Below are 15252 nucleotides of genomic sequence, written 5' to 3'. Positions count from 1 at the left end.
CATTATTTTATTTTATTTTTCCAATATGGTTAACCAGAAAAAAATGAGAAGAATATGTGTGGTTATGGTAACGTAAAGAACTATGGTTTTATACGCACATATTGTTTTACTTTTTAGAATAATAGTAATACAACAATTTCTATATATAAAATGAAACTAAACTAAAGAATGTAAGAATCTTAATAAGAAAAAGCTGAAGAGAATGAGAGTTGCATGCTTATCTTAAGCAGCTGATGTGTATAATGGTGGATCAATGAACGTTTGAAGCCTGAAACCTTGATAATGAACGCCATATGTAAGATCTCCCTTAAACCACAGTATATTATTGGTCACAACATGCTTGGAAGTGCATATATATAACCAAACGGAACCCTCCTCTTCTGATATATATTCATATATAATCTTTTTGTGCTTTAAGAAACAACATTTATCATTTTTGAAGATTTGCAGGAGAAATATGAATATGATCCATATAATAGATGCATCTCGTCAAAAGTTAAACATATAAAAAAGACCTTTAATGACAATTAATTTACTTTGTTCACTTACATAGTGAAATCCTTGACCATCACATATCATGCATTCACCAAGTTTAAGACCTCAGAAACCTAAATTTTACTCTGTTTCTACTATAATGAGAATCTAGAATTGATAACACCTAAGTATAACACATGGGAGAATCAATAGATGAAAACCAAAACGTGCACATGTCGAGACAACCTTCTAGAGTTTACCTCCTCCAAACTGCTGCCAAGGTAGTCTCTGGTTTCCATTGTAAGCCTGCAAGTCATAATATATTCATATAACATGAAGGAACATATTATGATTGCAACGTCAATTCCCAACCATGAACCACAGAAATATTTAGACGGGCGAAAAGAAGACATATACCTTAAGTGAAGAAGTTAGAGAGTTGTGGCCATATTTCATGCATATACAGAAATCACATTTTTTTTTTTGTTAAAAGGCCTTATACAGAGATAACATGAGTCATGCTATATATCTCGATTTAATAATAAGACGTAAAGAACAATTTGTCTCACCTTTGTCAGTCTATCATTATTAAATGCAGAGTTTAGAAATATTAGGATGAAGTGAACGATGAACGGGAAGGTGATCGTATTTTTGAAGGAGAGGCGACTATTAGAGAGTCGATTTGGGGGAGATGAATTGGAACGTAAAACCCTTAGAGAGGTATGAGATGTATATTATCTAAGAGGGAAACCAAAACGTTGATTACATTATTAAGAGGCCCAAAGCCTTGATTATTAGTAATAAATTAGGCTAATGTGGCTGGGTTTAGAAACATTGCGAGCAAAATTAGGCTGATGTGGCAGCTTAATGGAAAAGATTAGAAAGCTGATGTGGCTAGCCTGAGAAGCCTCAATGAACTTCTTTTATTAGTAAGAAATGTAATCTTCTAAATTCTTAAACGAGTGAACTAACTTTTGTGAGTGCTTTCAACACTTATTTCAGTCATCTTTTCTTGGTAAGGGGTTTTAAGAAACCAATGATCCCACAAATTTATATATAAATTTGGTAAAATAAAAAGAAGGAGTTCTGTGATTTGTTTGAGATGGAACATATATAGAGATTGCTCTGAGGATGAGTTTTGGTGATTTGATTGAAGCTTTTACTGAACAAGTTTATTTTGAGGATATGTGGATTTGCGTTTTAGCTAAGTTGCTTATACAATCTCTCAAACATGTCCATTTAATTAGTGCAGTGAGTTTCACAATAAACGTTACAGAGATGGGTATGGGACCCTACATATGTGTATATATAAACATACACATACAGACTGAAATGTGCACTCTTCGTTTTAATTTTTCAGCTTCCCAATAAGGCTTTTAGTTAAATAACTCTCATCTGCAATTTGTGTAAATAATTAATGGATTTAATTCATAATGATGTGATCTAGTCGTAATTGTTTATTGAGTCCTTAAGTGTTAGTGGCAAATAAACTATGGGCTAAATTCTATTTTCATATTATTATTACGATAACGTTAAGCAAAAATTAAATATATTACATCAATGTAGAGAGTCATTGTTTTTTATTCTGTATACAAGATGCAGCTAAGATGGTTGACGAAAACAAATAAGCCCAATTAAAATAATAAAAATACAGCTTTGGTTGTTGATATATTTAATGTACTCCATTTTAAAAAAAATCTTTATATATCGGCCACTAAATATCTCAATGGTCTTTTTTTTTACAAAGTCTCAACAGTCGTTTTTATTATTATTTACATGATTCCGATCGATAACATTGCATAATATCATAATAACATAAGTTGCAGATAAAAATTCGTAGAATGAAAACTTACGCAATAAAAAACCATAGAATGAAATTATTATTAAAATAGGTTGATTGGATATATTTTACAGAATAACAAAATAAATATTATATTAACAATATATACATAGATATAGATATATTTGTATTTATTTATACTAAATAAACAAAATAAAGATTTTAAAAAATTTGTTAAATTTTGAGTAATTCTCAATACTAAAAACTGTAAGATTATTAGAGTTTATTAAAAAGTTGTGAAAAATATTTTTTTGTATTATTAACGATATAATTTTTGTGTAAACAATGATATTTTTTATTTTACATTTCCTAATATTTAGTATGTATATAATAATAATAATCATTATGCAAATAAACAACTATATACCTTTTTTGCATAATAAATTTGTACTTGTAATTTTAGGTGAAAATAAAAATCATGGGTTTTTGTGTTTTCTAATGCAGTTAAGCAGATTTTCTTGATTGACAAATTTCTTGCATAATCGCCTTAGAAAACGTCATTATGTCATTATATGTATTACCAATCAGAGCTAATATCTTCCTATTCATATATCAATCAAAGGCATAGAAATTAGAAAACACAAAAAAAAAAGACAAAAAAAAAAACGTTTTGTATAGTTTATAGAGTGCTTTAGAGTTCACATCAGTTTAGATTAACCAATAAAACATTCGAACTATCAATTAATCTATCATATGCGACATCTATCATATGCGACTGTATCAATTTCGACTGAATCTCACAGCCCAACTACAGCATATAAAAACGCTACGTTTGATCGATATTTCACTCAATTGCCACATTTTTAACAATATATTTTCGTAAGCAATAAAGTTTTGACCAGGAAACTTAACAAATCCTTTTCAAAACAATATTGAAAACCAATTTGGAGAGACTTTGAATATCTTTTTAGCACAAAAACAAAAACAAAAACAAAAACAAAACAATAATACTTTGCTTTGCCAAAAAAAAAAAAACAATAACACTTTTAAAGGTGGTATTAGAAAGAATTTAAAAAGTTACAAAATATAAACATGTTAATTCAACCAAGAACTAACGAAACAATATATCCTCTCTTTAGACCTCATCTTTCTCTCCCTTCCTTATATATGGATCAGAGGGATTTCCAATGTCAGCTTGAATTGGTTTTGTATTAAGCGATTTTATGACATATGCATCTATTAAAATTGTGATTTTGTAGATGCAATCGTGGTGTAATTGTGTTTAGATGAAAATATCCTTTTGAAAAATCCAAGTCTTTTATTAGGAATAGGACTAAAAAGCTCTAACAGAAGAGTGGCTTTTTCTGTTACATCGTACTATATAATCTCTGGTTTTCACTTTACAAGTTCAATAATTTTCACCTATAGAGAAATTTCACACATCTCTTATCAGCATTTAAAAATTTAGTCTATTAAATAAGATGGATTTTTTAATATAAAAGTTAATGCTTTAAATACATAATCAACACTTTAAAAGTGTTAAAAGTCTCTCATGTGCAAACACATCAGCTTTTTAAGTGAACCTCAGCTTGACATCTCTGCAAAATCAACAACCAATTAGAATATTTTGATTAATACAGCTCATTTACTTCAACCAATAAAAACATACTATTTTTTCATGTCATCTCATCAACTTAACAAAATTAAAATTACACATGGGTCTAACCCAACTAAACTACTTTCAAAACTAAAATCTATATAAAAATATGGGCCTAAACTTCCTAATCTAAAAGACTTAGGCTTAGACAAATAAACCGAACCTAATGTACTGAACCAAAATCAATGCAAAAAAAAAAAACTCAAACCAAATCGGACCGAAAATATGAAAATAACCGAATAGATATTAAATTCTATAACCGAAAGAACCGAACCCAAATGGATACAAACCGAAATATTTTGGGTAACCGAAAATATCCAAAATATAATTATACTTTCAAAAATATTAGTTATTTCTAGAATAAATAATTAAAAATATATAGATAATAGTAATTTCCGAGAATATTCAAAGAAAAATAACCGAATGTATAATAAATTTCAAAACTGAAAGAACCGGAACCGAACAAAAATTTCAAAATAACTGAATGATACTAAACTTTATAACCGAAGGAATAAATAACCGAATGAGTACTTACCGAAACTGAACAGATAACCGAATGCCCATGACTAAGAAAACTTATCTAAGGGCCTGACTGGTTGAAACGCAGCGGTTACGGTTGTGATTGCGAGAGTTTACGGAATCAGAGGGTTGCGGTTTTAAGCGTTATAAATTTGAACGACTTGTTTAGCAGTTAAAAATTGGTGCATTTGCGGGAGCTTTATGACTGGTTAACGGAATTACATTTATAGTAGAAAAATTACGGGTGTACTTTTTTGCGGAAAAATTACGGGCTTACGTTTTTTGCGTAAAAATTACGGGTTTACGTTTTTTTTGCGGGAAAATTATGGGTTTACTTTTTTGGCAGGAAAATTACGGATTTACGTGTTTTGGCGGGAAAATTACAGGTTTACTTTTTGGGACAAAAATTAAGAGTTTATGTTTTTAACGGAAAAATTACGACTTTATGAAAATGTTATTATCATGATGATAGCTATTATGACTATGATATATTTATATGATGATGATGATGGTGATAGTAGTATGATATTATGAGAGGGTAATAATGATTAAAGGCCTCGCTGATTTAAACATAGCGTTTGCGGTTATGAATAAAAGAGTTTGCGGAAGCGGACGGTTGCGGTTTCAATCGTTATGAAATATTTTGAACCACTGATTTAATGGTTAAAAATTGGAGCGTTTCCAAGATTTTATAACTGGTTAACCAATGGGTGATATTACGGTGAAATGAAAAATAACAAAAAATAATAATATATAATTATACAAAGTATAAAAATACCAAAATATTATATTATTATGATAAAATGTGAAATTTAAATATAACTAATAATAAAATAAAATCCTTCCTAATTATTGAAACTAATTAAATTTTCTACTCAAATATTCATTTGGTTCATAAAACAAATCACCAAATAATATGCAAATTATAAAAAAGAAGAAGATGACAAACTAAAAAAAATATTTTCAATTTTGTATCTTCCGGATTAATAATATTATTATAATACTTAGTTAGTATCTTATCATTCTTCAGTTTGGTTTGATGCTATGGTTTTAATAGAGAAAAAAACTAGCGTTTAAGATAAATCACCAACATATATGGAAGTTTTGGAAAAGAAGCTTACGCTGAAAAATGTTACAAATGACATTGTTGATGTAATACGAAACAAGCAAAAAATGGTTATAACTAAGATGTCATTTTTGTTCTTCAACATATGAAAAACATTAAAATCAAAGATGATAACTCCGTATAACATATTCTTAAGAATCGAAAATGACTTTAACCTCATCAGAATTAGCACATGGTGATTTTTAACTCTTTTTACTTTTGTTTTTTTAATGACTCTTCTAAATAGATGTTCGTAAAGCAAAAAATTAGCTTCTAAAACTTATAAAGGCTATATTACTAAAAAAATTCAACAAATGCATTGTGTTCACAATCACTTTCAAATGAATCTTTTTATTCTACATATATTATGACAAATGACATTCAATACCTACATACAACTTAACAAAATTACATTAAAAAAAAAACTCGCGGCTTGGCGCGGGTTTCGGCCTAGTAATGTATAATAGATATTACATCAAACACAGACAAACGAGGTTGGCAAAAAGAACCAACAATACATATTAGAAAAAGCGTTGGAGGTACACCTAGATATAATAATCTCGACCTTTTACTTTCTAGTTCTATATTTTTCACCTATAGAAGAATTTCACTGTATTTTAATAAAATTCAATGATTTAGTCTTAAAGAATCAGATGAAGTTTTAAAGCATAAGTTAAAATTTTAAGTATATATTGTTAAACCAAACACACATAAACAGGGTTAACAAAAAGATCCAACCAAAAATACAATATATTACATAAAGGGTTGCAGGTGTACATCCAAAATAAAAGTAAAAAGACAACTAAAATTTTAAAAGAAAAGGGATAACTCAATGATGGTATCTCGTCTTCAAGTGCTTACTAGAACATAGAATATAAGATATAAACATATCCTTTATGTATGAAACAAATGTTGGATACGGACAACGAATATTGCATATCGAGCAAAAAGGCCGAGTAGTATAATTGTTGTGTCGAAAAAAAATCTCACCGTTAGGAACTGGGAGCCTTTGACCAACCATAAGATATGGATCTGGGCCAAGTAAGCAATTAATATGAAGTGTCGTACAACAATCTTTGCACTCATAGAATCCTTCTTTTCCTCCAATTGCTAACTTTCCCTCACATAATTCACACCAATCTGAGTCACTTGCCTCATCTCCATGACAAAATGTGAGGTAATGTTCATCATGCTTATACCTTATCATGTATGGTAAGGTGGCGCATTCGAAACATACAATAAAGTCACATTCAATGCAGTTAAGTACCTTCTTATCTTTTGTTGACCTGCAAATGTGGCACATTGGCTTCTCTTTTGGGTCTAACGATAAGAATAAGGGATGTCGATGGCCTTGATAATCAAACGGCTCAGCAGTCGAGGCACACACTATATCTATCATGTACTTGCAATTGTGGTTGATACACCTATATCCAAAAGCAGTACTCGTACGCCAACAAGCTTTGCAGTGGAAGCAATTGTCTTCATAAAAAATTAGTTTAAGGGGATGGGGATGTAATGGATGGACCTTTCTACGTGGAGCATCTGCACATGTTTCGTGTAGGATGAAATCACATCCCACACATACATACAAATTCCCTTCATTGACTGGAAGGGCACAAGCTTGACAAAACTTGTTTCCATTGTAAACTCCACTTATCTCAAAATACAGATGATGGCGATGAGAAAAATGGAGTATTACTCCATCAGCTATCCTCTTGAAGGATTCAACGTCATCTTCTTCTACTTCTTCTGGTACTCCTTCAAGTTCTTTTCCATCCCATATATCACTACGTAGTGCACATCTTATGTGAGCGACAAAGCCACTACACCCTTTGCAAATATATGCACCATAATCACTGTCAAGCATTTGACGACAAACTCCGCAAGACTTTTCTTCAAAAGGAAGGGAAGAAATAAAAGACACACGATGGTGGTGACGAGATATTCTTATGGTTTGTGGGATATAGATACAATCACTATGGGCTACGAAATCGCATATAGGGCAAATGTAGGTGAGATGAAGTTTATTTACCAAACCACAAATATTGCAGGTTAAGGAAGCTTGTCTAGGAAAAAGGGTGAGGGTATGGTCATGTCTTTTTGGTTGGTCTATAAAAAAAGGTATTTTCATCTGAGCACAAAAGACATGCATATAACTATCGCAAAGAGCACAAAAATAAATCAGATAGGTTGCTCTTTCTCTACAGTAGATGCAGAGGTCAGATCTATATTTAGAATAGAAGAGTTGGAGAGAATGTTTGGTGTGGGTAGGATAACTAATCTCAAGTGGACACTCGACGCATTCTTTATGGAACCTTTTATCACACTTGTCACAGAAATAATAGTCTGTACCGATGGATTGGAAAGAGCAAGAATAGCACTCATCGCCGTCTACTGCTTCTGGATCGACTTCTTTGTTGTTGCACCAAAACAGAGGGAGTACATGATGACCGTCACTAGTGTCATCAAAGAGAGGGGAAGTATTGTGCTTGAAAAGAATTTGTTTAGATACCCTCTCACCAACCCTCGCATTATCGATATCAATTGATAATATTTCGGTTCGGAGTTGAGGGCATAAGAAAAGAGGCTGAGGAGGGAGATCGTAGACGGAATCAATGGATTGTTTATGTTTGGTAATGGTTTTATAACGTTGTGGTATACGAGAAATAGTTTCCCATTGATTTCCACCTTATGAAATTCTCCGAATAAGTCCATGACTGCTCAATCGGAGATTTTGGTGTTTTTTTTTGGTTGGTTTAGGATTGATACTGGTCTTCTCCTTCTTTCCGATATATACACGTTCACAGAGATGACGTTTTAATTTTTCCAGCTTTCTTTGCAATTTGTGTTTTTAAATTTCTTTAATAAATAGTCTAATCTTAACGTACAAATTCATTAAACTAACTCTTTACATACCTACAGCTAGGTTACATACCTACAATTTATTAATATTTATCCTTATAAAAAAATATTAAAACTATCATGAGACGAGTTGTATAGCGGGACGGATTTGATTGATATAACACGAGTTAAATCCTTATTTATTATTTTATCATCACCAATTTTTTTATTTACAATATTAATATAAAATTATATAATTTTAATACTAAATTTAAAACCGTAAAATTTAATATTATTATATATAAATAAAATATTTGTCCCGTGGTATACCACGGGTTAAATCCTAGTATATATATATATATAAACAGAAACAGTTTTAAAAGTCATGAATTTATATAGTGAGGAGGAAGATTTAATTACATACAAGTATATTTATCAAATTATAAAGGCAATATATTAGTACTCAAAAATATATAATATATATATATATATATATATGTTCGATTTAAAGATAAGTAAATTACACGAAGAAAATCTTGCAAAAGGTGGACTTCAAATGATCTAATCAAGTAGAACTAGTTGGACCGGTTAAAATTCGACTGTTTGTTGGCTTTTTACGTGTGATAGCGTCACCAAATTAACGTCTTATCCGGCTATTACCCGGTTCACAATCGGATTTCGTGACGCCACCCGATTAATCGCAAATGTTTCAATTAACATTGCCAAAGAAAAACGAAAATATACACCAAAAGTTTTACTTGAAACAATGAAAGGTAGTGTTACACATAGATGATTAAGTTCTTTAATAAATAAAATATGTGTCATAGGACATTATATATAATTCATGTTCTGTAATAATTTTATGAAATGATCTAATCGTGATTGTTAATTGGGGCATATAGCTTCAGTGGCAAATAAATAACTTATGGGTTAGCTAGCTAACTAAATGATTAAATGCTATCTTCACAAATCACAATGTACAATAAAGACGGAAACAAACTAATCATCTTAATGTGGTACATAATTAATTAACTATAGTAGCCTGATATACAACTAAGGTGAATTTATAAACTTACCAAAAGTCTCAAAAGTCTATTACTTGAAAATGTTGAATGTCAATGTTACGAACTTACCTAAAGATACAAAAATGAAAAGACAGAATTTCATATGATAAGATATGAACCATAACGTAAAAATAAAAAAATCAAGGTAAAATAACTAAACTAATATAAGGTAGCAAACAACTAAACTACAACACAAATAACTATTTAGTCATTATAGAGTGATGACCATTGACCATTAATTTAAAAAAAAATAGAAATAATAAAAGTAAAATAAAAGTAGTAATTGATTTATTTAAATAAATAATTTTATAATTTTATTTTTATTTTGAAAAAATAGTTAAAGAAATGAATTAATGGACGATTTAACAGAATATGAAACTTTTGATTTTCTCTCAATTAATTTTGCTGATTTTTAATTTAATTAATGTTAAAGGACACATGTCATTTTCTTGTGTGATGATGTGTCATCCATATGAAGAGAGTTGGCCAACTTTCATATATACGATTAAGTACAGCTAAGATGGTTGATAGACTTTAGTTATTTAATTTTCTCAACAGTCTTTTTGTGTTTCTAAAAAAAAAATAGTCATTGTGTGTTATATTAATTCAAGATATAAAACGATGATGTAAAAGGACTTTTACTTTTCACGTTCGGTATCAGAGATCTTTGTTGTATATCACTACTGCGTAAAAGTACTAACTCATCACGTATACCCGGAGATTATACCTAAAATAACAGAAATCTAATTTTAATTTTGTTCCATATATCGGTTGAGGAAATTTACAACTTAGCAAATTAAAAGGGCAGTGTATATCTAGGTTGCATGAAAATTCGCTCTTAGATCTGTTTTATATTTCGAAACATTTCGGAAACAGAAACTTTTCGGAAATACGAAAATCGTCACGAAAACATATTTTTTAAAAATTTATTTTTGGAAACACGATAGAAACTCAAGTTTCCAAAATAGAAACTTATATTTCTAAAATAGACATACGACAAATATTTTTTATTGACTTAAAAAATTTAATAACTAAAACTGGAAATATGAGTTCGTACCCAACCGCTTTATATTAAATTTGTAAACAACATTTCTCAGGTTTGGCTCGTTTGAGCCCTAATTAATTTTCGGATTACAAAAACAAAAAAAATAGAAATCTTAAAATTATTAATACATATAACTAATTTTGGAAGACTCTCAGTTTTAAGATATTTCTTTTGATAAACCAGATTTGAAGAGAGATTTAAATTATCTTTGATGAAAGTAATGAAAATAAGAATAAAAATGTTGGTCTAAATTAAATATTTGAACTTAAACCTTTTAATCTTTATCTTTAGAGTTTTAGTTAACTTATTTAATATTGATAGTTTAGATTTGTATGGTTTAAACCATTTTTTCTTCAATCTAATTTTATGTTAATGTTATATATATATATATATATATTTGTATACGTTTCCAAAACGTTTCTAATCTCTAGTTTAAAAAAAAATCGTTTCTCATAAGAATTTCATTCATAAGCTCGAATATTTAATTAAATTTAATTAGTTCAATAACATATATAAAGGAAACTGGAAAATGGTAGACTTCGAATGAACTAAGCAATTAGTATCCACCTAGCTAATGGGGCCAATCCTTAATCGTGACGCCACCAGATTAATCGAAAATGTAAAAGTCAAACAAAAATGTTGCAATTAATCGTGACGCCACCAGATTAATTTTTTTTTATAGTATATAGAAATAATGAAAAGTAGTGGTAGCGATACCGACTTGGCTGGCCTTGGTTGGATGATTAAGTTGACTTCTTTATCAGTCGTTGTTAAAAATCTAATATAAGGCACATGGATCAGTTTATTGCTTATTGCACATGGATAATTAATGTCTCTAATAAAAAAATGTGCCATAGGACATTATAATTCATGTTCTGTTTTATTATATAGACGTAGAGAATTTGGTAGTCGTTATATATTTAGTCGTTGCGCTTTCTAATCACGTAACGTGACGATTTATAATTTAAATTTACTAACTTTCCTGGCCGTTGTCGAATTTTTACAACGTTCGGATTTTTTTACTGTGGTTAATTAACTTGATTTGACTTGTAATCCGACGAAAAAAAGAAAACGAAAATGGGCTTTAACATTAAAAAGCCACACAACAAAAAATGGTTATTACTCGAATGTGAATGCGATAAGTGAAGTATGGATATGAAGCAATGTGTGGTCGGAGGAATATGGTTCGCAACGAGAGACAACAAAACGCCAAATCACTAGTTTTGCTTTTGAGCTCTTTTACCTTTTGATCTAAACTCTAAACCAAGTTGACTAATGGCTGCATATATTGTAAAACAAATTTTTTTCTTTGAATAAATTTAATATTTTTCTAAAAAAAACAAAAAACAAAGGCAACATCAGAAAAAATCATCACAAAAATTCATCTTAAAGATGTATCCTATTCCTACGCTCACTCATGTTTTGGAAACGTTCGATCATCACAAACCGGCATAGATAATATTTTGTGGATGTTCAGGTGGAAGCAAGTTGTAGAAATACCGAATGTAAAGAGCTAAGACCAGAGACGAGGCAACTGAGTGTAGTCGGTGCGGTTAGAGTTGCGATTAGGAGGTCGTTGGTGGTGGCATGCTAATATACGCCCGAAAGAATGCGTCTGAGAAAGTTAGTCTAGAAGAGTATGAAGTGATTTGGACCTACATCTTTTCTATATGTATAATCAATGTATGTGAACAAAGTCTTTCAGTTTTGTTAGCAAGAGTTTGTGTTCTCAAGAGAACGTGAATTTGGGTATTTGAAATTGGTCATTACTTGAATGCGGATAGAGATGTCAAAAACTAGTGAGAACTGATTTGAAGATATAATCTGACGTCAACTTAATCATATTAATGAATTGAGTATGTAGATGAAGTGTTTCGAATTTGGAAAAATTATGTCTTTTCGAAGTTACAGTCTCTATATGATCTCGTTATTCCCTCCACAAAATCCATATTTTTCACCTCTATAAAAGTATTTTACGACATTTTATATACAGTAAACGTTTTATATAATTAAAAGGAACGTAAACAATGAAAAGGTTTAACAAACAAGAAGCAAAAAAACAAATTACATATTAAAAAAGTGCAGATACACTTAGTTACAATTCAAATTTCAAATAAAAGGGATTTCTCAATGGTTGTTAACATGTTAGAGCACACCTAATATGAGAAACCATTTCCTTTGTGTATACTGCAAATGTTGGATACGGACAACGAATATTGCATTTGCTGCAAATTTGACGAGATGCAGAATTGTTGCGTTGTAAAACCACCTCAATTTGATCCGTTGGGATAGTTTGATCAGGCTTCAAATATGGATCTGGACCAAGCAAGCAATTAATATGAAGCGTGGTACAACAATAAGTGCACTTATAGAACCCTTCTTTTCCTCCAATTGCTAATTTTCCTTCGCATAACTCACACCAGTCTGAGCCACCTGCCTCATCTCCACGACAAAATGTGAGGTAATGTTCATCATGCTTATACCTTACCATGTATGGTAAGGTGGCACACGTAAAACATATAACAAAATTGCACTCGACTTCAATGCAGTTCAATAGTTTATGAACCTTGGTTGACTTGCAAATGTTGCAAATTGGCTTTTCTTTGGGGTCTAAAGCTAGAAATAAGGGGTGTGGATGACCTTGATAATCAAACGGCTCAGAAACCGAAGCACATACTACATCAAGAACGCAGTCACAACCCTCTTTGTCACACTCATATCTGAAACTATTACTTAGGCGCTTACATGCAAGATAGGAGAATCCACGTTCAAGGTCAGCTGTAGCAACTCTTTGTTTAAGTGGATGGGGATGCAATGGATGGAACTTCTTGCGGGGAGCATCTGCACATGTTTCATGTAGGATGAAGCCACATTCCACACATACATACAAATTCTTCTCATTGATTGGAAGGACACACGCTTGACAAAACTTTTCTTCGCCGTTAACTTCATAGGTCGTAAGTTTCAATTGACAACCATGAGAAAAATGGAGTATTATTCCATCTGATATCCTCTCGAATGGCTCAACTTCTTCATCTTCTTCTGGTACTCCTTCGAGATCAATGCCATCCCATATATCGAGTCGCAATGCACATCTTGTGTGAACAGCGTAGCCGCTACAAATATTGCAAATATATGCACCATAATCACCATCAATCTCTTTGCGGCAAACTCCACAAGACCATATTCCTAATGGAAGAGAAGAAGTGAAAGAGATACGATGGTCGTGGCGAGACATTCTTATGGTTTGTGGGATATGGATACAATCACTATGGGCTGCAAAATTGCATATGGAGCAGACGTAGGTGAGATGAAGTTTATTAACTAAACCACAAACATTGCAGGTTAAGGAAGCTTGTCTAGGGAAAAGGGTGAGTGTATGATCATGCCTTTTTGGTTGGTCTATGAAAAAGGGTATTGTCGCCTGAGCACAAAGCACATGCATGTAAATATCACAGACATCACAATAATAAATAATATTATGTGCCTTTCTTGAGCACAAGATGCAATGCTCAAATGGTTTTGTAGAAAGGTAAATTTGGAGAGAATGTTGAGGGTGGGAAGGATAAGTGATCTCAAGTGGAGACTCAACACATTCTTTGTGGTACCTTTCATCACACGTGACACAGTAATAATAGCATGTACCGACCTTATCGCCTTCGCAAAAACCGCAATCCATGTCTGGATCAGCTTCTTTATTGTTGCACCAAAACAGAGGGAGTACGACATGATAATATGACGTACTGTCACCATGGAGAGGGGAAGTCTTGAGCTTGAAAAAGAGGTCAAGTAATATACCCCCATCTTCACCCGAGACTGTAATATTATCGACAGTCGCTGTTAATCGATATCGTAAATCAGGGCATATGAAAAGAGGTGCAAGAGGGAGATTGTCGCCGGAATCAATGGCTATGGAGTTTAAATTTTGGATTGATAATGGATTATCGATGGTGGTTTTTTCATCAGAGGAGTTTGGGGTTTGTATTTGTGGCTTTATAACGTTTTAGTATACGAGATATGGTTTCCCCTCGATTTCTCTCTTCTGAAATTCTCCGAAGAAGTCCATGGTTGCTCGATTAGAGTATTTTTTAGGGTTTTGGGATGTTGTTATCCTTCTTGCCCCTACATATGTGTATATATAAAGACTGAAAGGTGTTGTCCTCGTTAAGATTTCACTTTTAGCTTCCCAAGGATTAAACAACTCCAGTTTGCAATTTGTTTGATATTATTTTAGAATGATATGATCTAGTCGTAATTGTTTAATGACTCATATAGTAGCAAATAAACTATGGGCGCTAAATGCTAGCTAATTTTCACATTATTATTACGAATTAAGTTATATTAATGTAGAAGTCATTTTTGTTATATATTACAGCTACGTTACCACGTTGACGTTGGTTGACAAAAAATACAGCTAAGCTGAAATTAAAAATAATTAAATCCAACTAACGTTAGTTTATAATATTTACTGTAATAGTTTTGACTCTGTTTCAAAAAGTATTTAATGTAATATATAATAGAAAAATCATATATATAAAAGTTGACCAACTCTCTCCATATGAATGACACGTCATTACACAAGAAATGACATGTGTCATTTTATATTTTTTAAATTAAAATTTAATAAAATTTAATAAGTAAATTAAATGTATCATCAATACTAATTTTAATTGATTTCTTCAAAATAAAAATAAAAAATAAAAATTATGTTAATAAATTAAGCACTACTTACATTATATTATTTTTATTTTACTAATTTTTTATTAT

The 15252-nt window shown here is 31.1% G+C and overlaps 3 protein-coding genes and 2 long non-coding RNA genes across 5 annotated transcripts; 2 read left to right on the top strand and 3 right to left on the bottom strand.

The window, feature by feature from the left end:
* Positions 1-671: 671 nt before the first annotated feature.
* Positions 672-6774, top strand: AT2G02635 (uncharacterized protein; the record flags this gene model as incomplete). The annotated part of the gene is made up of 3 exons (NM_001335127.1): positions 672-755; positions 814-896; positions 6222-6774. The coding sequence occupies 3 exons, from the start codon at positions 672-674 to the stop codon at positions 6232-6234; spliced, it is 180 nt and encodes a 59-aa protein (NP_001323692.1). The 3' UTR covers positions 6235-6774.
* On the bottom strand, positions 827-1765 carry AT2G04265. Its single transcript, NR_139997.1, has one exon. It is a non-coding gene; the product is annotated as an other RNA (long non-coding RNA).
* On the bottom strand, positions 6230-8285 carry AT2G02630 (Cysteine/Histidine-rich C1 domain family protein). Its single transcript, NM_126318.2, has one exon. It carries the CDS (start codon positions 7685-7687, stop codon positions 6365-6367), a length of 1323 nt encoding a protein of 440 aa, NP_178366.2. The 5' UTR covers positions 7688-8285; the 3' UTR covers positions 6230-6364.
* A 3595-nt stretch (positions 8286-11880) lies between these two features.
* AT2G04255 lies at positions 11881-12263 on the top strand. The gene has a single exon (NR_139996.1). It is a non-coding gene; the product is annotated as an other RNA (long non-coding RNA).
* Positions 12264-12460: 197 nt separating this feature from the next.
* Positions 12461-14594, bottom strand: AT2G02620 (Cysteine/Histidine-rich C1 domain family protein). The gene has a single exon (NM_126317.5). The coding sequence runs from the start codon at positions 14162-14164 to the stop codon at positions 12623-12625; it is 1542 nt and encodes a 513-aa protein (NP_178365.2). The 5' UTR covers positions 14165-14594; the 3' UTR covers positions 12461-12622.
* Between the last annotated feature and the right edge of the window lie 658 nt (positions 14595-15252).

This window comes from Arabidopsis thaliana, chromosome 2 (genome assembly GCF_000001735.4).
Source record: "Arabidopsis thaliana chromosome 2, partial sequence".
Lineage (NCBI taxonomy): Eukaryota > Viridiplantae > Streptophyta > Magnoliopsida > Brassicales > Brassicaceae > Arabidopsis > Arabidopsis thaliana.
The sequence above is the reverse complement of the archived record's forward strand: the minus strand, read 5'-3'. Positions and strand labels throughout refer to the sequence as shown.